Source organism: Lipophrys pholis (assembly GCF_963383615.2).
Source record: "Lipophrys pholis genome assembly, chromosome: 2".
Classification (NCBI taxonomy): Eukaryota; Metazoa; Chordata; class Actinopteri; order Blenniiformes; family Blenniidae; genus Lipophrys; species Lipophrys pholis.
Window position 1 is genome coordinate 25,780,171 of NC_137636.1, and position 26,990 is coordinate 25,807,160.

General features: G+C 41.5%; 1 protein-coding gene across 1 annotated transcript in view; it reads left to right on the forward strand.

The window, feature by feature from the left end:
* Positions 1-26,990, forward strand: part of ntrk3b (neurotrophic tyrosine kinase, receptor, type 3b) — a 282,620-nt gene that overhangs the window by 112,472 nt on the left and 143,158 nt on the right. Inside the window, exon 4 of the mRNA XM_080490348.1 lies at positions 8,457-8,525. Coding sequence (XP_080346474.1) covers positions 8,457-8,525 — 69 coding nt within the window. The remainder of the gene's footprint in view (positions 1-8,456; positions 8,526-26,990) is intronic.

Sequence of the window (26,990 nt, forward strand, 5' to 3'; positions counted from 1 at the left end):
GCCCCCGAGCCTGATTCAGACATGAACCAGGGTCATTCTTAATAGTTTATCAGGAGAATATTGTCTTCCTCCACTTCAACACAAATGTCTGAGATTTCTCCTCATTTCATTCATAAGAATCGTTTCTCAGTTTAACCTCGATGTGGACGATTGACAGTTGAATAGAGCAGCTGATGGTAACGTTCATCCACACTGAAGCTGCACAAGTCGCCCAGTTTAAGATGATAGTTACTCCAATGATGGCTGAATGCTAACTGAGACTTCCTGTTTAAGCATTCAATGAATTTCTCAGTTTTGTTTTTAAATTTCAGAACATTCATATTATTGCAATGATATTGATAACTGTGTGTGCATACATGTATGTGCATATGCAATTGATTTGTACTCGACTTTATTTCTGAACCGGTTCTTCTTCTTCTTTTTTTAAATTTTTTTAACTTTCCCTTCTCGTGAAGAAGTTGAATCGGTACCTTTACTTTCACTCGAGTGTTTTTCAACGAAAGTTTTAGAATATGGGGGGGGGGGGGGTTCTGCGTCCTCTGGTGATAAGTGGCTTTGAAGTTATAGTAAGTAGATCAACATAAAAAGCCGCAGAATAATATGAGACATCTTGGAAAGTGAATGAGAGCTTTTGCAGGTATAAGAGCCGCTTCGCTTACCGATGAATTAAAGTGGAATAAGAATCAGTTGGCGATTGGCAAATGCAGAGTGAACATGGGTTTTCATTAAACAGGTTTGCACTTTATGTAATAACGTGATTACTTTTTTTTTAAAGGGATGCGAGACATAATGTTCTGACACAGCCGTCTCTTGTTTGAGACAGCCTCGATCGAGGTGCCTCAGCCTTTATATGTTTCTAATGCACCATTACTTTAGAGAACTGCACATTGCGGTTGCAAGAGAGAGCCCTGCTTTTCTCTAAAATGTCATCTTTTCAGCGCCGAGGAAAAACAACTTTCTTTTAAGATTGACACCCATGATATTTTAAAGCCAGACATCCTATTTTGAGGTGTTTTTGTGTGTGTGTGTGTGTGTGTGTGTGTGTGTGTGTGTGTGTGTGTGTGTGTGTGTGTGTGTGTGTGTGTGTGTGTGTGTGTGTGTGTGTGTGTGTGTGTGTGTGTGTGTGTGTGTGTGTTTGTCTGCCGCTCACAGTCATCATCGTTACTCACAACCTAAAGAGGTTCGAGACATTTCAAGGAGAGAAGAATCTTTTCGGGAGGAGAATGGAATGCACAGCAATTAGTTTATGGCGTTGCGGTAGATATTAGCGGCTCCTCGACAGATGACTTGGAGATGTGGATGTGTCCGGGGCCGTTGATCCGCCGCGGCGCCTCGCTCGGCGGCTGTCTGGTGCTGCTGCTGCGCGTGGTCCTGAATGTCAATCCCCACCGCTCAGACCGTAGCTACCAGTAATGCTGCACTAATTAGTCAACCCTCTGGAGTAGCCAGGGCCCTCCCGGTGGCATCCGGTGCCAAACGGAATTATTAAAGGAGGAGGGAGGAGGAGGAGCTGCACCTCCTCTGCGGAGGAGGAGAAAATAACAATAAGAAAAGAAAAGAGAAAGAAAACAGCCTGGCTGTGGTTTAGCATTCACCTCGTCGCCCCTCCGGCTGAGGGGCGCCATTGCTGTCATCAATATTAACACCTAGATACATCCGCTGCTGTAACGCCCCCCCTACCCCACCCCCAATCCTTCCCCCAACGTAATGAAAATTTCATGTGAGCCACATAATTATAATTCCTTATTTAAATGAGCGCAGCCTGAGGAGAGATGATTTGTGGCTCGGTGAGTGAAAAGCAGCTGTGTGGATGCAGGACTGCTCGGTTAAAGCGTTGCAGGCCTCAGCGTGATTACGTACAGTATATTTTGTGTGTGTGGTTGGCAGTATATCCTTCCAAGCCTGGAAACACAGCCACCTCATTTATAAATAGATTCATTTTCTACTTCACTAATTTTTTTATTTAATAACCACTCCCCCCCAACCCACCCCACCCCACCCCTCCACAGTGCAGCACTTGGCCTTCCTCACCCCGTCTTTTGGCATCCCATCGGCTTTGATGGCTTATTTGCTGATTTGTTTATATATTTATCAATTCATTTACTACACCCCCACCCCACTACACCTACCCCCTCCACTGCCCCCCCTCTAATCCAATTTTAGCTGACATTTCTTGCGGAGATGCGGAGGATGACCTTTGAGAACAGAACACTTCCTGCCAGAGATGTGAAGGAGGTCTCACTCCGTGCTCAGAAGAAAACACTCCTCCCATCCTCTCGGCTTGTTTGTGTGCCGGGGCAAAGCCACTAAAACACATTTGTCACTTAAATGAAATGCTCATGTGCATTAATACTTGTATATCATGACCGCGAGTGGGGTAGTTATCATGAACTGCTCTGTCCTTGTCTCATTATAGACAAAACATTCATGCATATTACTAATTCATACTGATGCATACTAACTTTCTGGCTAATTAATGTGAAATTGATGACAAATAAATAGATGGTTATGAAAAATGGGAGTTAAAAAGAAAAGTTTTCCTTGAATCACTTCCAAGAGAAACACCTGAACTAATTCAGATTTTCGACAAAGTAAAATCTTTACATTTTTTGATGTATTCGTGTCCCTAAGTAAACATTAGCTTACACTTATACGAGCCGTTTGCTGCCGTCTGCACATTGGAAGTTGATCTCAGCGTTTTTTTGACGGCCTTTTCATATTAATTCATAAATCTGTTTCTTTCGAGAACAGGTGTTATGCTGAGTTGTGCATGACTGCTGAAAAGTGTGTGTCCTCTGGGGGAGCAGGTGCAATAGAGTGCCTCAAATGATCAAACTTCAGTAATGACAGATGAACTCAAACCACACGGGGCTTCAGCCATCAGATTCCCAACTAACTAATGTAACGTCAGTTACTCTCAATGAGGAAATCAGTTTTCAGACAGCGCTGATGGTGACGTGAAGTTACTGTGTGAACTCACAGTACAGTAACTGTTCACACGACAACAGTTTCAAGAGAAAACAGAAAACGTCTGGTGCGTTTTGGACGTCCGTTCACATGAAAACTGCACTCGGAGCCCTGAAAATTCACGTGTGCACATTGGGACATCTGCGTCTCTTTTACGCTGTTTGATTCCACTCGTGCCTATTTGGAGATTCGTATTCTGAATGTGTGTCTATTTGAGGGTGTCTGATTCTCACGTCCGACCTCCACATCGCCTAATGAGCTGCTGTTTGCTCGCCCACCTTTTCACTCTATCCCGCTCTGTCTCTCTCGTTCCCTGGTACGTCTTCTCACTGTGTTTGGCGCCATCCCTGTGGGACCACTGGGCTTCTTTGGAAGGAGAAATTTCATGCAGCATCTTTTTATATTTTCACACACCACCGTAGTCGGTGCATTCACACCAGCATGCATCACAAGGTGATGGTGTTTAACCAGTGTGTGTGTGTGTGTGTGTGTGTGTGTGTGTGTGTGTGTGTGTGCGCACGCTGACGCAGATGCACCTCTGCAGGATTTTTGGTGTGTGTCCCTATGCGCATGTATGGTAGCACGTGTAATATCACACGAAATAAGAGAGACTAGCAACATCCTTTGCTCCCTGTTGCCATAGCGACACATCTGGTTACAGGAGTATCTAATAGGTCCTGCATACAAATCAACCTACTCTGGACTCTGCTGTGTATATTAATGTAATGAATTCAAACTGCCAGTGCATATTTAATGCTTGTGCTTGTTTTTATGCTGCTGTAGGTTACCTTTTTTTGATATTTTGTTCTAGTGAAGCTCAATTTCTCCACATTTTATAGTCTACCTATCACTAAGAAAATGCACTAATAACGTTTTATGTCATAAATGCAGACGTGATCTAGGGTTTAGGAGGATCCTTTTTCTTTGCACAATATTTTCTCCTTTTGATTTTTTTAAGTTTAAATTTCATTGAGCCAACTTTTTGAGATTAAAATCAAAAAGCTTTAGTACAACACCTTAAACCACTACAACAGTGGCAGATTCAATTGTAAGACTTAAGCAGATATTTCAAGTATAAATCATGTTCAATCAAGTTTCAGTTTCAAGTTTCAGATCAAGTTTTTCTGTAGGGATGAAAAAGAGGTGGCGATTCTGTGAGGTCCTTGTTGGCCAGGTCCTGCCCAAGGATGGAATAGGGTAGAGGATAGCTTGATCTTTTTTATTGCCTAAAGATGTCAACAGCCTTTAATAATAATATCTCATAATGTGAAAAACATTAGGTAGCCCAGCATCCAACAAAAATTTACTACTTGGCGTGACACAAAGCATGTGCAGCATAATGAAAGTGGGATTTTATCCTCCGAGCATGAATAATTCACAAATGCAATATCCACACGTGCAGCATTGTGATATGTAACCTGTTATCTGTTGCTGTCTTTTCATTAATATTTGCTCCGTCCTGGCGCCTCTATTAAAAACTGCGTCTGTGTGTTGTACGCTGTGTTATTTCAATTAGTGCAGCCGGGCAGATGACTCCTCGCCGGCCTCGTGACGGCGATATCAAGCCGCACACTCAAAGTAACAATAACACATAAAGTGTGCGAGCGTTGAGGTGAAGCCACGTCCGGCTGCATCAAAGACAACACGCCATCAGATGGAGTGATGCTTCTTTCATTCCCACATGGTGATGTTGGAGCGCGCAGTGGACTTGTGATGGGGTTTGGTACCGCGTGGCTCTTTGGAGTAAACCAACGCTCTCGCTCAGATGTTTGATTGTTTGATACGCATATACACGGACACCCGGTACTCATATCTAAACTGATTCCCTGAGTTCTGCTCGAATCGCTTCATCGAATCTCTGGACGTTCCACTATTGGATTTAGCAGCTTACTGAGCCAGAGGGTGTTCCTTAAGTCAATTGAATTATTTGACTTGAAAGCATTCAGCTCACATTGATTGAGTTGGCTTGGGCCTAAGGACACACACACACACACACGCACACACACACACACACACACACACACACACACACACACACACACACACACACACACACACACACACACACACACACACACACACACACACACACACACACACACACACACACACACACATACAGAAAGATCACAGAAATGTTGAGTAAGCTATCAGTGGTTACTTAATGAAGTATGCGTGGGGTGAAAAAAAGATTAAGAGAAAACATCTATTTTTCTTTTCTTATGTTCAATATTTACCACTTACCTAATGTTGATTTATTAATTTTTATTTTAATTCTAACACTAATCTCTAATGTCTGCTGAACTTAAATGTTAAATAGTTATGATTTGAAAACAAAAAAATGATAACTTCACTTATATTTGCCGATAAGCAGTTGATTTGTTCAATATTTTTATTTGATGACAGTTGTGAAATAAAAATTATCTAGTTCATGCTGCCTATGTTGAACTTTGTTATTGTTGGAGTATAGGAAGACTCTTAACACTGGACATTTATCATTTTAAAATCTAATCAAAAGCAACATTAAAACCTGCTAAATTTTAAAATGTGGAATGAGCATTTATCACCAGGTTAATGCTAATTCACACCTGTCATAAAAGTTCAGAAAAATACATACAAATGACTTTTTAACAATAATCGGTTAATCACTACCGTAAAAGTTCCACAAATGTCCACTAAGTGTTTCATGAACAGTATTCTGGAGAGACATCAAGTTTGCTTCTTAATATAAGTCACATGACCAGACAAACAGCAAAGAAAGCGATATATAATCCAGTAATTTTCTTTAATACCACATAATAAATTTTTTGACAACTAATAACAATAATTAATAACAAACAAGTGCCATAAATACACTCCAAATAATTTATTTATTACTGTGTTGCTACATTAGGTAGGTCCTGTTACGTTGTATCTTTGTTTCAGTTTTAATTTGAACATATCTGTCCCTCGTGTACAGGAAGAAACCAATGTTGTGTGACCCAGAGTTGGCTGTTGTTATTGACATGTGAAGTCTCCCAGAGTTGTTATGCCCAGTATCAACACTCCAGTCAGACACTGCAGTGCAACATGTGCCTGCAGCTGTGCAAAGATTTGGAGTGTGCCGACTCTTTTCAGTGTCAGTTTGTGGTTCGGTGCATCATGTTTGCCTAATCAGTTTTTGAAATGTGTCTGGAACTGGAGTTGAGTCCCCCTTTTGGAAAATGGAATAAATTGGACAAGCTCCCCCACCTGTGTATCCAGTCCATGTCACACGAAGCATGTTTGGAGAGCTCCGGGCAGTGCTGCGATCATCGGCGGTCCCCTCAGTGAAGCAGACAGCTCTGTCCGGGCACAGCGGAGGACAGGCGGGTCAGCACTGAGGGAATGATGATACGGTTGTGGAGCACAGGGCCGAGAAGGCTTCGGGACGAGTCGCAGTGACCTTGAGAGTTCCAGTGAAACACCCCAGAGAGCACGTGTGCAGGGCGAGCTGAAGATGGCAGCTTAGGGACGGTTCTCATCCAGCCTGATGGAAGCTGACAGGAATAATGGGCTAAAGCGTGGAGATCCAGGTTTGCACCGCCTGTAGAGATTCACCTCAGAAGGCCTGAAGCTGGAGCCGCTGCAAAGGAGCCTCTCCAAAAAGAACTGATTTGACCTCACGCTTATGTTCACCTGCGAGGGAAAGCAAACATGCTCCCAGTTCAACTTGATAATGTGCGTGTTCAAGTATCCTGAAGCAGCTGAAAAAGAACAGAAATTGATGTTTTCCACCCATAAATATTTAGCTAAGTCAATATCAGCTTAACATTAAAGATAATCTTGTTTTTTCTTTTTTCTTTTTCCCCCCTCATCCTTCTCAGGCCATGGTTCCGATAATCCACTCATTAACATGAGATTCTAATTTTAAGTTTGTGTTGAATCTAAAAAGTTATCTTTATGACTTAATGTATTTTTTAATGATCTGTAGCATTCACTCAGTTTTGGGTCAAGTTGGTCTGAGAAGTGATTTAATAAGAGGTTTTGGGTCTGAAAAGTCACGAAAAGTGATTTAAAGCTCAACGCTCAATATCAAAACTCAGTTTTGATATTTCAGTAATTTTATCAAAACTCAGTTTTGATATTTCAGTAATTTTCGGGGACAAAATTAAAGTGATTTAAAGCTCAACGCTCAATATCAAAACTCAGTTTTGATATTTCAGTAATTTTCGGGGACAAAATTAAAGTGATTTAAAGCTCAACGCTCAATATCAAAACTCAGTTTTGATATTTCAGTAATTTTCGGGGACAAAATTAAACATTGAAAATATCAGATCACCTATTAGCAAGTAAATATTTGCATGTTTTTCATCAAAAAGGATCCAAGTAATAATAAAAGGGCGGCAAGCAAATAAAAAGCAGAAAACTACCAAACAACCATGTCATGGTTTTTCAAAGGACGTATATCTAAACCAGTCAGAGATAATATAATATCACACAAATAAACTTTAGAGCAGCATTTTCTGTTATCTGCCTGCAAAAGTGACATACCGCTATTATAGTGGAACCATTGACTAAAACTGCAGATTTCTTCAAACCATTATTGTGAATATACCGCAATTTCATTCATTTGAATATGTTTGCAAATGTTTTTCTTGTCGTGTTTGTGTCATGTTTGAAATGAAAACCTCCCAGTCCTGTTTGTTTTTAGTATTTGTGCTTTCGCTGAAGATTCTACTTTGTCCCTAAGAAGCCAATTTTTTTATTTTTTTATTTTTTAATTAGTAAATGAATGTTGAATGTACATTACAATCAGTTTGTGAGGCTCCTTTGATTTTCTCCACTTGCTCTCCTTCAGCCTCTTGCACAACGTTCACTGTGTTCCCTGGTGGCAGCTATGGATGCAGGTACATGCTGAGGTTTCTAGGTCATTGTCATTGTCAGTCTTGGATGAGAGTTCTGTGTCAATGGGGATGGATGATCCTCCAACGCACACAGAAACGAGCACTCCTGTGCAGCAGTCATTTCTACCCTTTACATCTCAGGAGCTGTTTGTAGTTATTCTTTATATAAAAGTTGTGAATTTCCTTCTGTGGTCTCGAATTTGCCGAAACATTAACGTGAAGCTAAACTATAGGTCATATTATGACTATGCCACGAACTACTGGATGTAAAGACTTTGTGTTTCTGGGTTGATGGGTATACTAATAAATGTTGTTTCTTTCCGGAAAAAAAAAGCTGATGATAACAAGAGCCAAAAGTGAAGCAGTCTGAATGCTTTCAAACTAATGGCACTCCTAAAAAAAAAAAAAGAAAAAGAGAAAAAAAGACTGAAAATCTGTCAAGCTGACCTCACGGAGAGCTCCGCTGCTGGTCTGAAACCCGAAGACATTAAAACTCCAACCGAGGGAGCGTTGCACACGCTGAGCAAACGCCATTACAAGCAAGACACCTCGAATAATTCTCACCAAATAAGTCAATTTAACGTTCGCTTTGTTTCTCTCTTCTCTTTTTTTCTCCCTCCGCAGAAACCTGTCAAACAACCCTCTCACCACTCTGTCATGGCAGCTCTTCCAGCACCTCCAACTCTCCGAGCTGTAAGTCTCGTCTGATCTGTCTTGCCAGCTTTTGTTTGTGTTTTATTACAGCACTTTATCATCGCTCCCTGCACACTATCGGCCCCAATACAAATTGTCTTCACCGCATGGCCATTTTAATTCCTGTCTTTGTTGAACAAAACCTCTAATTTGTCTGAGACACATGTGAGAGAGTGAACCTATAGGCTGCATGGCGGCACCATGATCTTATAAGTCATTTGCTGACTTAATTAACGCGCACAAAGGAAATGTAATGGCCCGGTAGGAGGAGGGAGTCTGACCCCATTTTCGTGTTTGTTATGAATATTTTAGCGATCATTGTGTTTATGAAATGAGTTTGCTCTTTCACCACCCGGGAGAACATTGTGATGTCGACCTTGTTTGTAATTTACACATCATTACGCCCGTCAGCGCTGTCCATCATTTGAACCTTGGCTGCGATCTGAACGCTCACGTGCGCCTCCTCGGCATTTAAAGCCAAGGTACGGCCACATGTGACGCAAGCCTATTTCAAGCAGGCCTCCTTATTGTGCTATTTTCAGAGGTAGAAGCGGGGCAGGTCCTCGGAGAGCTCGACACAATCCTGATCTGGGGTAGTCCTGCTGCTGTCAGCTGCGTGCGGCGTCAGTGGAGGGGAAAACCCTGTCCCTCCCTGTAGTTTCTACACTTCAAGCGTTTAGCCCGAAACTTTCGGTTTTCCGCCCAAACTTGAAGAATGCTCTTATTCATTCTGTGAAGGAAGCAGATCGCCGCAGACCCCATACCAGAGTGGCACAAGTGTCACCTCGCTGCTCGCCCTCGTCAGAGGCAGATGGGCTTCTGAATCCCTCATTGTGCCTGTGATTGGGTTGTGAATTTCTTTCTTCGCTGGAAAGTAGAAGTTCTGTACTTTTGTTGGCTTACCAGCTGTCCATTTCTGCCTCAAGTTTGGCATTTGGCTTCTTTGATTATTGCTCAGCCATGCATCTCATTCTCCCAGAGTTACAGTGTTTAACTATGGAAAAAGCACTCAAATCTTTAATCTCACAAAGGCTGTAAAATGGTGAGGAGCGTAGGATTTGGATATGATAGAAATGATGGATGGTGGCCTAGAATTTAAAGAAGCGGGCATGAGATATAAAGCACTCAGGTTCAAATCCCTCCACCTACAGGTGGTTCTCTGGTGCATGCAGCATGGCAGCCCACTGCTCCTTTGCACGTGCTAAGCAAAGGTTAGTTATAAATAGGTTGGGTTAAATGCTGAGAGGTAATTTTCCCCAAGAGGATCAATACATGCTTTCTTCTCATTGTTGGTGGGTCTAACAGGCAGCAGGTGGACATTTTGTGCTCACTGTTGATGTACTACAAGCAGAAAAATGGAGCAACTTAAGCATCCCAATGAGTTTGACTAAGGACAAATAGTAACGGCTGGATGAGTGGATGAGAGCCTTTTTCAAAAGTGCAGCTCATGTTGGTCAAAAGTGGTCCAATGAAGTAAAAAGCACATCGGCTAATGGAGGCACCACCTCACAACTTCCTGGACCTAAAGGTTTAAAAGATGTTGGAGTGAAGATGTACAACGGTACTTCATATGGCGGAGCAGTGCACCGGGAAATGCACATGATATTAGGCAAGATTACAGGCAAAAACCAGCATGTCTGACTTGATTCAAGGATTTGAATTTTTTTTGTAGAGTTCTACATCGTTTGTGTGGTTTTATAAATATCCTTCAAAATTCCAAAGGAAACCAATTAAAATCCACTTCCCAGGGTGCAAAAATCACCTTATCAGACAGTCCTAACATACCGTAGAAGTGTATAATTATTGTATCGGGGTCCCTAAACAGTTTCGATGAGTTTGAATTCCAAGTATCTGAATTTTAGCCATAAAACACCTTCACGAGGATTTTCACAGTTTTCAAAAAACGTCACTGTTTCCCATTTGTTACGCACACTGTGGCAGCCTGCCATTGACTAATTTGATTTTCCACAGTTTCCTAATTAACCAAATGTTTTTGCACTCCTCCTAATTACATAAACAACCAAGTTTTTGTAACATTTATCAGTCTGTCTTTAGTTCAGTCCCATTACTTTTACAGAACAGCTTTTCTCTTGTTTATCTGTTGAGGTGACTCTAACATGTGCTGCTTTGTTTGTTCACCTGACAAGATTCAATATGAGCAGCATTGTGAGAAAACAGTGACGTTTGATTTGAGTAATGGCGGTCTTGTCAAATCAGTTTAAGATTAATGCATTACTTGAAATTCTATCCTGGACTGTAACTCTCTAATTTTAATGGTTTTATTTAATTATTTCTCTGAGTGGGGCGATACATGTCCTAGTCTATTGTTTGCTGGTAAATCTTAAATTACCCATTTTGTTTGTTCATTTGTTTTGACCACTTAACTGTTAATCTCCTTATAATGTTCAATGAGGTTTTTTTGGGGTTGTGTTTTAGAATTACATGACTGAAAACAGTTGCTTATTGCAGCAGTTCATCTTTGATCAGGGTTACTCATTTTATGCTCCTCAAATTGTGTTTTCTGGGAGGAAATCCCTCTGCACCATCCTACGTTATGGACATATGGACTTAAACCCCCGTTGACATGGGTTGGAAACAATGAATACCATTGGATAAAGAAGAGATGAATGTGTCTTTGGGAGTAAAATGTATTTATCACATTGTATCAAAATGGGGAAAAAAACACAATATTCAACAACAAAAAAAATAGAAATGGTACGTTCAGTGATAAAATGATAGGATACTGACTTGAAATATAACCTGAACAATAAACACACAAAAAGCGCAGCTTCAGTATCACTCTGTGCCAGAAACAAGATGCCTTTGTGCTCCAACACTCAAGAGTACGTTTCAATCACAGCCTACATCACGTGCACCAAGCTGAAACATCTAACTGAGATCATTCCTCAACCACAACCTCAATCACCATTACAGCTCACCAGGGCCGCGTTTCGCTCTGATGTGCAATCCCATTTCTTCTTAAGCAACCATTTCAGATGCGAACAAATGGCGTCTTTGTTGTCCTACACAAGAAAGCGGGGCCAGGGCGATGCCAGTGTTCTCCTGCTGAATGCTGATGAGGAGTGAGGGTTTGTGTCTATTCCATTTGGTGTGTCTGGTTAAGAGGTGTCAGTCGGAGTGGCGTGGCGGCACAGACGTGGGCCGGGGCGTTATGCAAGGAGGAAGCCGAGTGGAATCAGGCCTCGCTAATAGGAAATGAGTCACTCCATCAACAGGCAGTCTCCAACACGGCCCTGACATCATTACTCTCCCCATCGTGCCTTATGCGCTCGCCCAACACCGTATTAGCTTGGAGAGTGCCAATCATTCAATCACACCAAATGAAGCATTCTCACTGGCGGCTATTGCCTTTAATTATTGGTATAATACACAATGCGGTATCAATGATAAGTGCCCACCCGTGCCGCTCAGCCGCACTGATATTATGTAAATAGTGGAAGATCAAACCAGCTGCAATAATTTCCGTTTTATGTGACGAAAGGAGAGCATGGCCCTTTGCCATGACGGTGTCGCTAAAGCGTGTTATCTCAGCCACTCTAGGCTCAGTTATTCTAATTGTAATTCTTTTTTTGTGTTCTTTTTTCAGCGATGAAAGGGAAGCAATTTCAAAGCCACAACACATCGGTGACAGTGACCTGCAAGGAATTGAAATGAACAAATGTTTCTTTTAAGTCCGGGATTACATTACACTGCTATCACAAGCTTTAAAATGGCAGTGTCTTGACTGATGAATTCATCGTATGTGTTGTTGCAAACTCCTAAAACATATTTGCCATCAACTGTGGTACGAGATGAGCCTTACTAAGGGATTTTATAGAATTTAGAGCAGACCTTAGTAACAGCCCAATGCTTTATTTTTGAAGGCTTCGGCTTTGTCCTCGGGCATACGGTGGAGCAGGGGTTAGCACTCTCTCGCCTCACAGAAGATCATGGGTTGAAATACAAACCAGGCCTTTCTGCGTGGAGTTTGCATGTTCTTCGCCTGTGCGCGTGGGTTCAAAAAAGACATGCATGTGCGGTTAATTGGTGACGCTAAATTGCCCCTTGGTGTGGATATGAGTGTGTGTGTTTGTCCTGTGATGAACTGGCAACTTGTCCAGGTGTTTCCTGCCCTCGCTCATAGTGAGCTGGGATTGGCTCCAGCACCCCGCGACCCTGCACACGATTGAATAGAATAGAAGATGGATATTCTTCTTTGCTTCAGCTTGAGTCATAACCACCACTGATGATGCTCAATTCAAGACAGACAGTCTTTTCCTATACCTGTCCACTAAGTGTGTCAGCCAATTTAATTGAATACAGGCTTGGAGTTGTAGACATAAATAGAGAGAAAGGCCTCTGCAAACTGAATATTATAGTTCATCTCCTAATACACAATAAAACAAAAACAAATTGGTGATTAACCTCCCTCTCAAAGTGATTAGGTGAATACTTAAAATCCTCATGTTTATATTTTCTGCCATAAGCAGGCACTAAGATCATTTCATCTCAAGAGAATGATATATAATCATATTTCTCTCCATTCAGAAATCCCAATTAACTATTAAATATTTAGCTATTTCAGGAAACGATCTTGGAATTCTAAAGTTTTTCCAGAAATGCCCAAACACAATATTACTGTTGGACTCTATAGCATCCACACTCACATCCAGGTCAAACTGAGCAGAACAATATGTGTGTAAAATACATCTGCAGTAATATTCATTAAACTAATTAAGCTCAGCTGAAATTTCATGCTCCAAAAGTTATTTTTTACCTCTGAAACAGGGCAATTTGACCTGCAATATAACTGGATGGTTATTAAAGATCAAGTGTGCCAACCATGAAGGTGACACAAAGTGCTAAAAGTAGAAAGACCAATGACTGGAATCACCATTACACTGCTCACGGTTTAATCAAAGCAGCACTGATTGGCTGAGTTCGGAATTAAACGCTGCATTTCCTGCTTTTTACTGTTCCATTGCACGTAATTAGATAGGTGTAAAACATGCCTCTCTTAATAAAAGAGCTGCACAGCCGTTTAAAAGTCTTGTATTGACCTGATTCAGTGCAAAGCTACAACTCATCTGTTCACCTCAAGCAGCCTCTCCCTGCCTGGTGTGGACTTCTGTGTCGACTGGTCGACGTTGTTAATCAGTAGCGGCCGCATACGATGAGGCAACGTTTAAAAGTGAAGGAGGGGAACCAGTCAGTGTAACTCCGGGTCTGTTTTTCACCTTTATCAGGCACTCTTGATCAAGCTCAGGAAAGTGTAACTCCAAAGCAGTTGCCTTGTTTTGCAGGTTGGTTGCACAGATATTTCACACTCCCCTGCAATATCTTAATATCAGTAACAATGGCAGCACTATCAGGGAAATCTCAATAATCTCAAGTCTTTTGTGGCTCCTGTGAAAGGCTCCAGCATCACATTGAGGCCGTACAATAGGCATCTGTCGCACGCTGCCTGTGGATGAGACGCAGATAATCGGCTCTGCTTCTTTGTCTGCTTGCCCTTTTAGCCGCGGGCCCCGGAGCAACCGCAGTTCAGAGCTAGACCCGGCCAATCACAGCAGCAGGGCGGAAAAAAGAAAAGGAGGGCGCCCAAACACGAAAGAAATCAGCCACTGCGGTTTTCCTAAAATGACAATTTGGAGATTATGTGACGCAGGAGTTAGTGGCAGTCGCCCGTTCCACCGCTTCTTGAGTTGGCTTCCTTGTGGTCCAGAAAAAACAACAAGGGAAAATATTCTTCTTCTTTAGCGACTGATTGCCTGAGGCAGTGTGCATCCCCAATCCTTTTATTCTGTTAGCGCCTCTTTAATCCCGGCTCTCTGGCCAACGCAAAGTCAAACATTCACGCCTCTCACCGCAAAGTGGATTTCTTCTTTGAAACATGTGAAACACGAGTGGATCAAACCTGTAATCTTTTGATTGACTGCCACTGAACTGGATAAATGAAATGTTAAATTTGCGAAAGCTGCATGACAGGTAAATTACTAAAGTTTCGTTTTTAATTTTATTAGTGTCTGGCTGACCCGACTCCCGCTGAAATACATGACTACTACATAAACTCCCCACATAACATCAAAGGGTGACTTGCAGGAGGAAACGAGGAAGTATTAAATTGTGAAAATGTGCAGGAAAAGACAGGGCTGGGGGCAGAAGTGGCCTCAACTTTAAAGAGGTCACCAGCTTCAAACCGCAACTGCGGGGTAGAATCTATTCAAGGGGGATAGACACTTGGCTTGTCAACACGCTTGTCAACAAGTTCAAATGGCAAATCTGTGGCAATATTCAGCACTCTGAAGAGACTGAGAAAAAAATGCATCGCCCCCAAATGATATCACGGTGGTCTTCTGGTGATTTCACAATGGATTTCTGTGTCTGGTGTGTCATTGAGCAGCTGCAAGAACCTCATTTATAACCTACGGTTCTTTATTCCTGACTCATATGGTGAATACATTTATCTCAATATCTCGCCACTATTTTGGTGAATTTTAACAATATTTACAATAGTCTTTATAGTGTGCAAGGAGCTTTACTACATTTTTTTTTATGTTTGTTGATCTGCATTTGTATCCCAACCTGATGAATTTGGCATTTCCTGTTTGCCATTGGAATAGCGGTAGAAAAGCAATTTCAGCAGATTTGTTTGGAATGGGGACAGAAGTTATCATGACATGACAAGACTCTTCATGTTGTAAGGTTAAAGGTTCAGGTGGTTGTGGCCACAGGTGTTTCTGTTTAATTTTTTTCAATGCATTATTTGTTTTCCCTCACCTCGCCAAATCTTCTCTTATGGTTGAGTTGTTTTTTCATTACTAGCTTTTGGTTTTCAACTTTCACTGCCGACCCTGGTCGTTTCATACATTTAAAACCTACCAATGCCTTTATTTATGGACTTTGGTCATGTTAGCTGGAAGATATAGGGTGAAGGGTGGATGCCATGCAAACTCTACACAGGATGAAATTGTCTGCGAACAGGCTTGAACCAGCGACATTGTTAAACACTCCTATCCAATCCCTCCTATCCATGTCCGCACAATAATAAACTGGTTCAGTTTTTGTAGGCAAAGCTCAAAACTACTGTGATCCCCAAGTCCTTTACTTGTCGGGCTTGGGTGACTATGTCCTCACTGGCTCATGTGGTGGTCTAAGACTTTAATGGTTCATGTCTATTGTGGTGTTATGCGCAAGATCTCACAGCTTTTTTTTTTTCTCTTAAGTTATTGGAATCAAAGTGTTGCACATATGTTTACTCACAAAGATGAGGTTGAAAGTGTGAAAATGCTGCTTGAGGTATGCCAGAAAGATCTCCAGGTGGCACTTGAGCGCATTATTGCTGGATCTTGTAGTCATGGGTCTCACACCATCAGACACCCTCTAACACAGAGACTGGACGTCCTAATCCAATGTTAACTCGTGGTTTTGCCATTTCTACAGCCCAGTAATGTTCGACAGAGTGAGGATTTTAATAGAGAGCGAGCTGCTTTTCCAAGATGACCATTAAGGGGATGCCTTGATGAAATTGTCTTACAACCAATTCCTAACCCCCCCACCCCCAGCTCCCCTTGAGCGCTGCTCTGTGCAGCTGCTACCGATGGGTGAATTCGGTAAGAATTTCCCCTTGGAGATTAACACAGTACTATAAGATAAAAAATAAATAAAAATAAAAACCAGTGACATACAGTCAGGGTAGGCAGGGGAGGCAGAGCCTACCCAAGGCTGATTTGAAATGTAATGAATGAAATATTCATTTTGATTATTTGTCTTAATTATAATCTAATTTGAAATTATTTTTCAATTTCCAGTAGCTTACAGTACCTATAGGTTTGACAGTGTCAGCCTTTTGTGCTTTTCATAGCCCAAATGACTCAACGCCGCTATTTCCTGGTATGGCAGAGAGGCTGCACAAGTCACTCACTCCTGCTGTCTTACTGTGACTGCCACACCCTCTACTGAAGGCCACACCCTCTCCTGAAGGCCATACCCCCTCCTGAAGGCCATACCCCCTCCTGAAGGCCACCCCCCCTCCTGAAGGCCACACCCTTTCCTGAAGGCCACACCCTCTCCTGAAGGCCACACCCCCTCCTGAAGGCATACTGCTGCTCTGCCTTTGCCAGTCATATCCAGTGTACAGATGTGTTTGCTCATGCGCAGTCAGTTCCCCAATATGAAAATCATTTATGTAAAAAAGCAAATCGCTACGTGGCCTTTGGACTAAACCGTGCTATGCTAAATGCTATACGTATGTTCACAGTGCATCAGTGAATTGATACAGCTCTGCTACGCTCTCTTGCAAGTTGGCGTGTTAACAGGCAGGATGACAGCGCGAGAGACGATAAAGACAGTTTCACAGCTTTCTTTTGAGGAAAAACGGCAGCTTTTTAAAAGATGGGAGACCAACACCTGAGCTACCAGACCTTCAGCAAAGGAAAGGTCAGAAAATTGTTCGTACTTTCATGTCGATTTTGGGTGCGGTCACGCCGCATAAGTGGTTTCAGAACCGCCGACAGCTCTGGCGTCCGAGTTGTTTTCATTTTCTCCGTGTTTCTGTGTTTCCAACACGAACAACGGATGTGCTGCCAAGTCATGAGATTTATCTTGTTGGGAGAGTATGAAGACTGCTATTGAATAATTGTTTAAGTTTCTTTCATGTTGTTTTACGATCCTGATTTTCTTGAACACTTGCCAGCTGAAACATATTGTAGCGTCACAGAGTTGATTGCTGCAATGCATTATGGGAGTTGGGTTGGCGGTGTTTCAAATGTTTTTATTTGGGGTTACATTAGGCGTGTTAGTGTTGGTAATGATTGTGTTGTGTCGTGTTTTTGTTGCTTGGTTTGTGTAGTTAGTTGATCTAGTTTAGTTTAATATAACATTTATCAGTTGACAACCAGGAATGAAGAGGTGTTCCTGTTTGGTGTGTCAAAATAAAAGCCTCTTCTGATTGCTGTTGGTATGAAGGGAAAAGCAGATTTTCATTCGTTAATCCTCCACATCGCTTGCTACAATATATAACTCTCATTGGTGTCGACATCGATGGCTTTGTTATGCAATGCCCTGCCTACCCAACCCTTGTGCTCACGACACGCTCCCTTGGGATACAGACGGTTCCTCAATATGTTACACTGATATAAAATAATCTTCACAAACCTGAGTTCAACTCAGAAATGCAAAGTGCAATCCTGATCAGATGAGCTTTTGCCTTTAATACTCAAATTTCATGGCGAGAATGGAAGTTTTTAAGTGTGTGAAATGGCTTTCCTGAGACTGTGAGAAAATGTGTGGACTATAGCATTCAGTGAAGGTCTGCTCCGGCTGGAATTCAAACTGAAGACTAACCGCTGTGTGAATATCTGCTCTAACCTCTCAGCTATCAGGTCACCCCAGGGGAACATAAAAACTACCCAATTTCAGCCAAAGTGGCTCCTCCAGTATCAAACCTTGCTCATAAATCATTCTGAGGCTTGAGCGAAGTCACTCTCACCGCATCCTGTTTTCTAGTTGCGGTAAATTTATAGCAGAATACTTCAACATTACAACATGTTACTCCATTAACAATCCTACTCTATTTTGTGTGACGTTTTGCAAAAGCTGGCAGTTTATCGCAGCAGAACAACCCCTCCTTTCATTTTGTGTTGCTCACCGGGGCAAATACTCACTCGGTCACCATCACAGCTTGTTGTATTTGGATTTGAAAGCTCAACTCAGACCTCACAGCTTTTAGTCCATTTCAGTAACAATCAATAGTTGAAAGGTAAAGATGTGAGTTTGTAAACAAGCATTCTTTTTCCACCCTCCGTAAAGACTGAAACTACATTTTTATTTATCCCTCATAAATAGAGTTCCCACAAAATAGTGTGCAGTGTTTGAATCTGAAAACGTTGGCCCAGTGTTTGTGTGTGTACGGGGTAAACACAGCTTTTCCAAAAATAATAGGCACAGTGGCACTGAAGCCGAAGTAACCCCTTAACTTTACTTCCTGGTTGTTCATTTGGCGGCTCAAGGTCAGTTGAAGCAGAGCAAAATAAAAACTGCAGTTTTGGTTGATGAAAATAGGCAGAAATAACTAAACAGCTGTATATTAGCTGTTCACTGAGAGTAGAAGTCTGTTGGCAGAGCAACAGAAAGCAGAGTTAATAAGATCTGTCATGTCCAACTTTTCCTGCAAATGTGCTTTTCAAATGTTGATTTGGCTACAACTGTTATCATTACCACTGAGTGCCTGTATTTGGTATCATCTGGGCTGTGAAATCAGGATTTGTTCAGCTGGACGGTCTGCCTCGCGCCTTAGCAGGTGTTGGACTCTGATGTAGGGCTGTACTTTACCGACTGTAGACAGGTTGAAGAAGACTCTTTTTCACACTGTTCAGCAGAGCAGTTTCTTTTAGTTTAAAAAACAAAACAAAAACTCTTTCCACACTTAAATTCTTGAAGGTTTGAACATTCGATATGAATACAGATGTTGGAACCAGCTCCAAGGTTTATTTCTACATTCCTGCAGCATAATGTCTCTGGTTGTTAGGTTATTGATGTGAGTACCGTCTACATGAAATGAGTCCACAGGTCTCTGTGGAGCCGCATTTTCATTTAATGTTGACCTGTATTGTTTTCCATATTTCACTCGACTGCATTCAACTTTATGATAAAGGCAGTTATCAGAAATAGTCGTGTTGTGGTACTGGAGACCTGTCTCGAGTTGTCTTGGGATGTTCTGGTCTTGGTCTTGACTCGGTTTCCAATTAGGCGGTCTTGACTACAACACTACCTATAGATCAGGGTGCAATTTGTGGAGAAACCAGAAGGGGTTGTAACAGGTACGAAAATTTCAGTTTCAAGATTGAATATATAAGACCCCACTGATTTCATCTTTCAAACTATCATTGCTTTTGTTTTTGTTTTTTTGCTTATGGATCACTCACCCTTTAGCATGAGGTTGCACATACTCCTTGTTGTCTTCCAGTTAGTGTGACTTCCATTCCACATGTGTGAGAAAAGGTAGCTTGATTTGAAACATTTATTTGATGTGTTTGGTCTGGTCTGTTGGTGAATTATCTTTAATCACAGTGAGACGGGGGTGGGGGGGGTCACACCCTGCGAATAGCTCTGACTTGGCATCAACATTCTCCCATGAACATGTGGTACTGAAGCAGCTCAGTGATTCATCATAACCCATTTTTCCGCAAACACTGAAAGCTATTTTCGGTGATTAGATTACACTCGGAGCATATCGGACAGGTGTTAATTCACACCGATTGTCAAGCCACTTCCGGAGGTGGTCAGGGACAAATAGTGACCACACTGAGCAAGTAAAATGCAAAAATAATCACTGCCACCTTCTTTCCAGATAAATACCTTTAAACGGTGGTTTTATACGTACAAACGTTTTGACAACATCTTTTCATATTGGAATGAGGTCACTCAGGCATGTGAGGAATACCTTTAGGGAGGCCGAAATATTGAGAGCTCTCCCATGTGTTCGGTGAGAGGTGTGTTTGTGGAGAGGGAGAGAAAGTTTGATGCCAACAGGATTTGCTCTTGGTGTGGCTTGGATCATCCAAAAAGCTTGAGAAGAGCTGGAAAAAGCAGTTGGATCTTGATGCGAGGAAGAAAGATGTTTGTGTTCAGTTGAAGCATGGTGTAGTAGCTGGCTAATAACTAAATCTGTTTGATTTGGCAGTTGTACATTGAACTTGTAAAAAGCTTCACTTTGTGGATTGTATTTACAACCCCCTCCTCTGCTTACTGCCTATCTAAAGATTGCTTTTAATCTGTGTCCACATGAAGTTAACCAGGTGCGTAAAAGCGGGGAGATCTTGATAATGGTTGAACAGTTGGCTGAATAGTCAGGGCAGAGTTATTAGGGCTTTATATATACAGTAATTTAATCATCATCAACTTGATACGCCACTTTGTTTTGAGCACCTGCCAACCAGTGAAGTTGCAGCTGACGTTATGGTTTGAGAATATTTATATATTACTGTGGGGTGTCGTGAGGACTGCTTTAGGCCCCGTTTACACTGCAATGTTTCCGCGTGAAAACTTTCGTTGCGTTTTCAGTGTCGGTTCGCCTGTAATAGCAATCCAACTTCACTGTCTGCCCATAGAAATATTCGTGTTCTTGCGATTGTTAATGTCTATAATGTATCGTTCTCTTCACGCACGTGTGTGTGGTTTCATTACAAAAAACAACCAACAACGCCAACTGGCAGGCTAACTGCATTTGTTTTCAGAGTCTCTGCCATTTCCATGTAAACAGACAACTTTTTCACTTGAAAGTCTTCTGAACTGTAAACATCAAAAATAATGTTTGGTTTTCACGTGATGTAAACAGTGCCTTGGTGTATGCTTGCATTAGAAAAGAAAATACATCAAATCAGGCCTTATATGGCTAAACAAAAAGTAAAAATGTGTCCCGAATCTAAAATTGTTATTATGTTGAAGACAATGAACAAGGTCCTAACAAGGTTAGTGGAGTAATCAAGCAGCAATTACAGCCTAATCCTCTGTTATGTCTATTAGAACGTCTCCCTGAACCATTAGGATCTTGTAAGAACACTGTATATTTTTGCTTAAGTTGGGCTGAAAGGCTGTAAAGACCAAATGTGTAGGAGATGAACCTCCTGCAATACATCTGTGGATGTCATTGATGTCGGACTACATTTATTTGGAAAGACTAAGATTTGATTTAATATGGACTTTTGAGTTCATTGCTGCGGATTTGTTTTGAATTTGCTATATATTTCATACATGTACATGTATAAAATATATGTGCTGGTCTCCTATTATAATTTTGAAAATGCTCAGTAAAAATAATGTAAAAAAAAAAAAATACCTTGTTCTTTGATCACAGAAGCCATTTTAGTTCTTTATATATTAGTTTATGTCAACATTTGTACAAAATATGTACAGATGTTTTGATGACATGATGTCACATTGATCTTGGCTTTCACAATCCAATCTGGTAATTTGTACACAAGTGTGCCACATTTGAAATGACTGAGATGTGTGGGAGATATAGCCAAATCAAGAATTAGGGATGATTTGATCAATGACTTGCTCCAGTTTTGACTTTAGACAAGATTATATTATTTTTTAAATTGTTGTTGTTGCTGTTTTTGTGTGGAGATTTGATAATCACCATTAATTTAAATCAACAGTTCCCAGTGTCAGCAGGATTTTCCAAACACAATCTGTTAAAATTAGAGTGTATCCTTCTATGTGAACGTTTTGTCATGAACAAATGTGCAAGTAGTGCAAAATGTTTAATTTAGAAGAAGAAAGAAATATATATATTAAAAAAATCTTATTAATAAAAGTTTTCATCACCCGTAACCAGAATAGGACAAATTAAAAAAAACAACCAGTGCCAACCATTTTACCAGAGACAGAACAATAAAACCTATCAAGCTACGTGATTCAGTAAAGTAGCAGATTTCCATTAAAATCAATGGAAAATGCTCAAGAGTCCACTATGCAAAGTTATTAAAAGGAGCCACAGTCGCCAGTCCCAGATATATACACCCATACAGCATTATGAGCCTTCTAAAAATAAACTGGCAAACATATACGAGTCCCTGCTGACATATAAAAACAAATTGGTTCTAAGCTTGTGCTCACTTTGTCAGTTCTTTCCTACCTGCAGCCTTCGCCCGTCTGACACGGGTGTCCCCTCTCTTCTCAATGATTGCAGTGCAGGCGATGTTGTCGATAAGCCAAAATCAGGCCTGCCTCTTCAGGAAAATTATGCCGTGGTGATTTGAGGGTGGAGGGGAAAAAAAACAAAACAACCGTCAGGCAGTGTGGGAGCCAGCAGGGACAGTAAGTGACCAAACTGCTGCATCCTTGCAGGAAAGCAATGCTGGGACAAAACTGAGATTTATTTATTCACAGTGTGCCACTTTATCCATGACATAAGCAAGCAGGTGCTGTGTGGGGATGATGGAGGCAGTCCCCAACACGCAGGAGTGTGGTAAAGCGATGATACGCACTTCGTACGGCGCAGTAAAAGCGACTGTTAGCAAATTTAGCCGGATCTGTGGGAAATGCTTATGTAGTAAATCTGACATCGGTCGAGTCAACTCTTCATATTTTTTTTTCCTACTTTCTCCCCCCACGATTGATTTGTACTGTCAATCTCTGTACTGTCCACCTCCCGCTGCACAATGAAAACTGAATAATGTGGCAGAGTGACAGTGCAGGGAGTGAGGCGAGACCAGTTCATGCTACATCTGTTTACCGAGCCCGGTGCTTTTGCATAGATGTCAGCTTGTCAATCAACTGCTTCAAGACCCCAGAAACCAATCTGACACAATGACAGCTCGATTATCTCTTTTCCACACTGCAATGTTAATAATAACAATAATGACAGCAATCACGACACTGTTTGATTGACAGGTGATCTATGGGAAGTGCAGAGCATCAAAACAACGGCAATGAGTTCTCTGCATCAAAAAGTCGGGCTGAAATGACGGGACTTAAAAACAAAGAATGGGAGCAAATAAAATACAATTAAAGATAGAAGCATGAAAACTACAGCACCTGTCAAACCTGATCTGAGCACAAACACATAAGCAGTTTACTTTGAGACAGGCAGATTTATCTCTCAGATTTCATGGTGGTTTTAAAAAGGGACGACCGTTCCACTTTTCCCCCTCAGATCTAGCAGAAAATATCTCATCATCCAAAGTTATTGGTTGGATAAAAATCCATCCTTTTTTGTCAGCTATGGCTCCAGAAGGGCTTTTAATAATTCATGTTACCCATGAAATAAGGCTTAAAGGGAATTCAATATATGCAGCTACATACATGACATAATGATGAGCTCAGTGCTTCTTGTTCAATCTTTATATTTGATTTATTTAGAAGACATTCAAACCAGGGAATAGACGCATTACTGCTGATGTACTCATGGGTGTGTGGTTGTCTTTTAAATGATCTCTAGTAATCTTGTTCCCAGAGAAAATGCAGTGGCGATATGATTAAGAAGTGTGTGCATCATAACCTGATCATAATTAGCCTTTTCCAACATAGTTAGCAGAGCTCCACATAGCTAATCTTGAAAAGACGCTGAACTGCTCAGACAAACCAAAGAAGACCCAGGGACAGACAGAGGGAGGCGGGAATGACGTGACACGCCAGACAGCGATCAAGGCTAATCGGGAGGAGGAGGAGTACAGAGGAGGACGTGAGGGCGGAGCAAGAAGACATGAAGACAGGCAGGGAGGGAGGGAGGGTTACACCAGACACCAGGAATCATGAGGGAATACGAGACAAGAAAACTGGGTAAATCACAAAAGAAACTGAACTATCATAGCAACTGAGGACTTCGATCTTTCAACCTTCACAAGATGCAGACCTGAACTGGCTGTGGGTCAATATGTGAAGCAACAAGGGGTAAAACTTTGGTGGTGCCATGACAACTGTAAACACATCCTGTTGTGAGAGAGTTGCTGTCTGGCTGTTTGTTTAGGTTGATAAAGCATGAAAGGTTGAGATTTAAAATATGGAGGTATGACTGTTGGTTTTTTTTAATGCACCAACACGTTTAGTTTAAAAAAATTCACGTGATTTACTTAATTGGAATAGCTGAAACATTTTGTAATTGAATTGTGTCACAGTGGATAATGAAACTTTGTTACTATGTCAATACATGTTTCTTTCACATTTATTTATATAATAGTATATTTTTTTCTTAGATTCTGTGCTAAAATTAATGAAATATGGAATAAACATGCTTTCTTTGTGGATTCTTTTGTATTCATGTGCTGTGGCTTTCTTTGAATGACATGCTTTCATGAGTTTTTTTTATAGCCCTCACATGTACATAAGAGTGTTATTATGTGTGTGTGTGTGTGTGTGTGTGTGTGTGTGTGTGTGTGTGTGTGTGTGTGTGTGTGTGTGTGTGTGTGTGTGTGTGTGTGTGTGTGTGTGTGTGTGTGTGTGTGTGTGTGTGTGTGTGTGTGTGTGTGTGTGTGTGTGTGTGTGTGTGTGTTGACCCGGTGAGGCCTGTTTCATGTCACGCTAATAAGGCTCCATCTACAAGACAACGTTTCATGTGAAAAGGCATCGTTTTGCCATTTTCTTAATTGTTTTGCTTTTTCTCAATAACGTTTTGAAGGCGACATCATGACACTCTGGAGGAAACGTTGTTATTGTCCATCTACTCCCACATGTGCAGAAATATTTACGACGGCTGTGTTGCGCAGTCGCAGCATTTCAGAAAAGTTGCGTTTTCCCCCATTTCCATGGAGACAGAGTTGGAGCCTTTTTACAAAAGTTCCACCTTGGGAGCCATTTTGAAACCGTTTCATTTTCAGTGGCTCTGAATATGTCTTATAAAAAGACAACCAAAAGGCAATAATGTTTACCATTTTCACTTGAAAATAGACCTGAGAGTGGCTCCCTATTGTCTTGTATAAAGTGAGTGGCTGGATAGATGACTGTCACGAGAAGGCCAGTTCACAATAATCCAAGTCTTTCCAGGTTCAAAAGGTAGTATAGTTAAGTGAAGGAGGTTATCCGTCAGTCAGCCAATGAAAGGCTTCCTTGTCGGTCTGCATTGAGTATTAGCATCTGAATGTTTTGAATCGAAAAGAAAACAGTTTGGGAAGAAGAGCCATAAAGCTAGGCTTTACAACTCCGAGTCGAACCCAAGAGCAGCGGCAGCGTGGAGAAAAATAAGCCAAACAAGGCGATTTATTAAACACACAGGATTTAAGAGGCTAAAATAATTCCTGACAACAGAGTAAGGAGAGGAAGCGGTGCATTCAAGCCGAGATCAAAGCATGCGAGTCACAATGCGGTATATGGCTCATTGTTGCTTGTGATCCTCGGCTCCTCAGCCGGAGCACCTGTGTGTACATTTCCCAGAAAAACAGCCTCCGGTGGTGATCATTACGTCTCCTCTGGAGTAGCGGGCTGGATCGTTAGCCAGCTTCAAGGAAACACCATGCTGTTAGCGCTCCGTGTCTGAGGTCACACGGCTGTTTGCGTTTGTTCTTTTTAAGTCTAATCTGCTCTCCTTCAGACATTTATCAAGTTCCAGCTGACAGTTTGCCACTCTATTCTTCTTTTGTTGTCCTGCTGTTTGTTTATGTGGCGCCACTATAAATTCATAAGTGCGTGTTGCTCGACGACGCGGGCGGGGCACGCGCCTGAACCGCGGGGTCGCTGCTTCCTTGTTTAAGCTCGATATAGTTTTCACGGCTCCTCTTTCTGAATCCGTACAGGCACCGATCACCTGTCCCCAGAGGAATTGTTGGTAGAATGTGGAGGCTGGGGCTCTTATTAATAATGAGGATAATTACAGTGTAAGAGGGGGTAAGCCTGGGCTGCCCCGCTCCGGTGAGCTTTCATCCCTTGTGGTTCGACTTGCTTCACGTTAAGTGAAAACCTTTAACCTTGAAAATCTCACCAGTGCTGTCATGTAGAGAGCAATCTGTGCCTCCCTCATCGTTCTTCAATGAGTGGGGAATATCTGCTGGAAATCCTCGGTAAGAAGTGGTCATTTTAATAAAATATTTAAAATCTCCTGTCACCGACTGAGCGAACAGCTACACCAAGAATTGAAATGAGCCAGAAGCCAAAGACATGGATGGATGGATGGATGGATGGAGGAATGATGGGGCAATATACAAAAACATCTCTCAGGAGTAACTTTTCACGATTGACCGAAAAGCTGAACCATCTAGTTTTATAACCTGGAATCCACTGCTTTATGTCTGTCATTGGCAAGTCTTTTCAGTTTTAATTGTAACTGTTGATTTTATGAAAAACTGGGACAAAAGTATTAGTTATTTTCCAGTCTGGTCTGCGTGCATGTTTCTTTTAAACGCTGGGTAAACAAAACAAATGCAAAGGGATATTTGATTTTATTATTTTATTGTTTTTGAGATCTTAATTTGACCTTGTTGTCTCTGAAATCCTGTTGATAGTCGAGATTTCGTATATCGTATTTTGATATAGTCGTATTTCAAGGAAAGAAATAATTAGATTTTTATTTTGTATTAAAAAAACAAAAAAGAAACCAATGCCACCGTAATATTAAATCATCCATCTTCTTTAACATTTTTTCCAATTAAGGGCAGCAGGATGATTCAGGTGATCCCAGCTGGGTGAAAGCAAATGAACCGTTTCTAAGTGCTTCACAGGACAAACACAGAAAGACAGTTCTGAAACACACACACACACACACACACACACACACACACACACACACACACACACACACACACACACACACACACACACACACACACACACACACACACACACACACACACACACACACACACACACACACACACACACACACACTCTCACATTCAAACCAATTCAATTGTATCTCAATGTACTTTTACAAAGAAAACCCAACAATTCCACTTCAGCAACTGCAGAAAGAAGAAGAAACCTGCAGAACCAGGCTCTGAGGAGGAGACTTTCTGCTCTTATAGTTGGTTT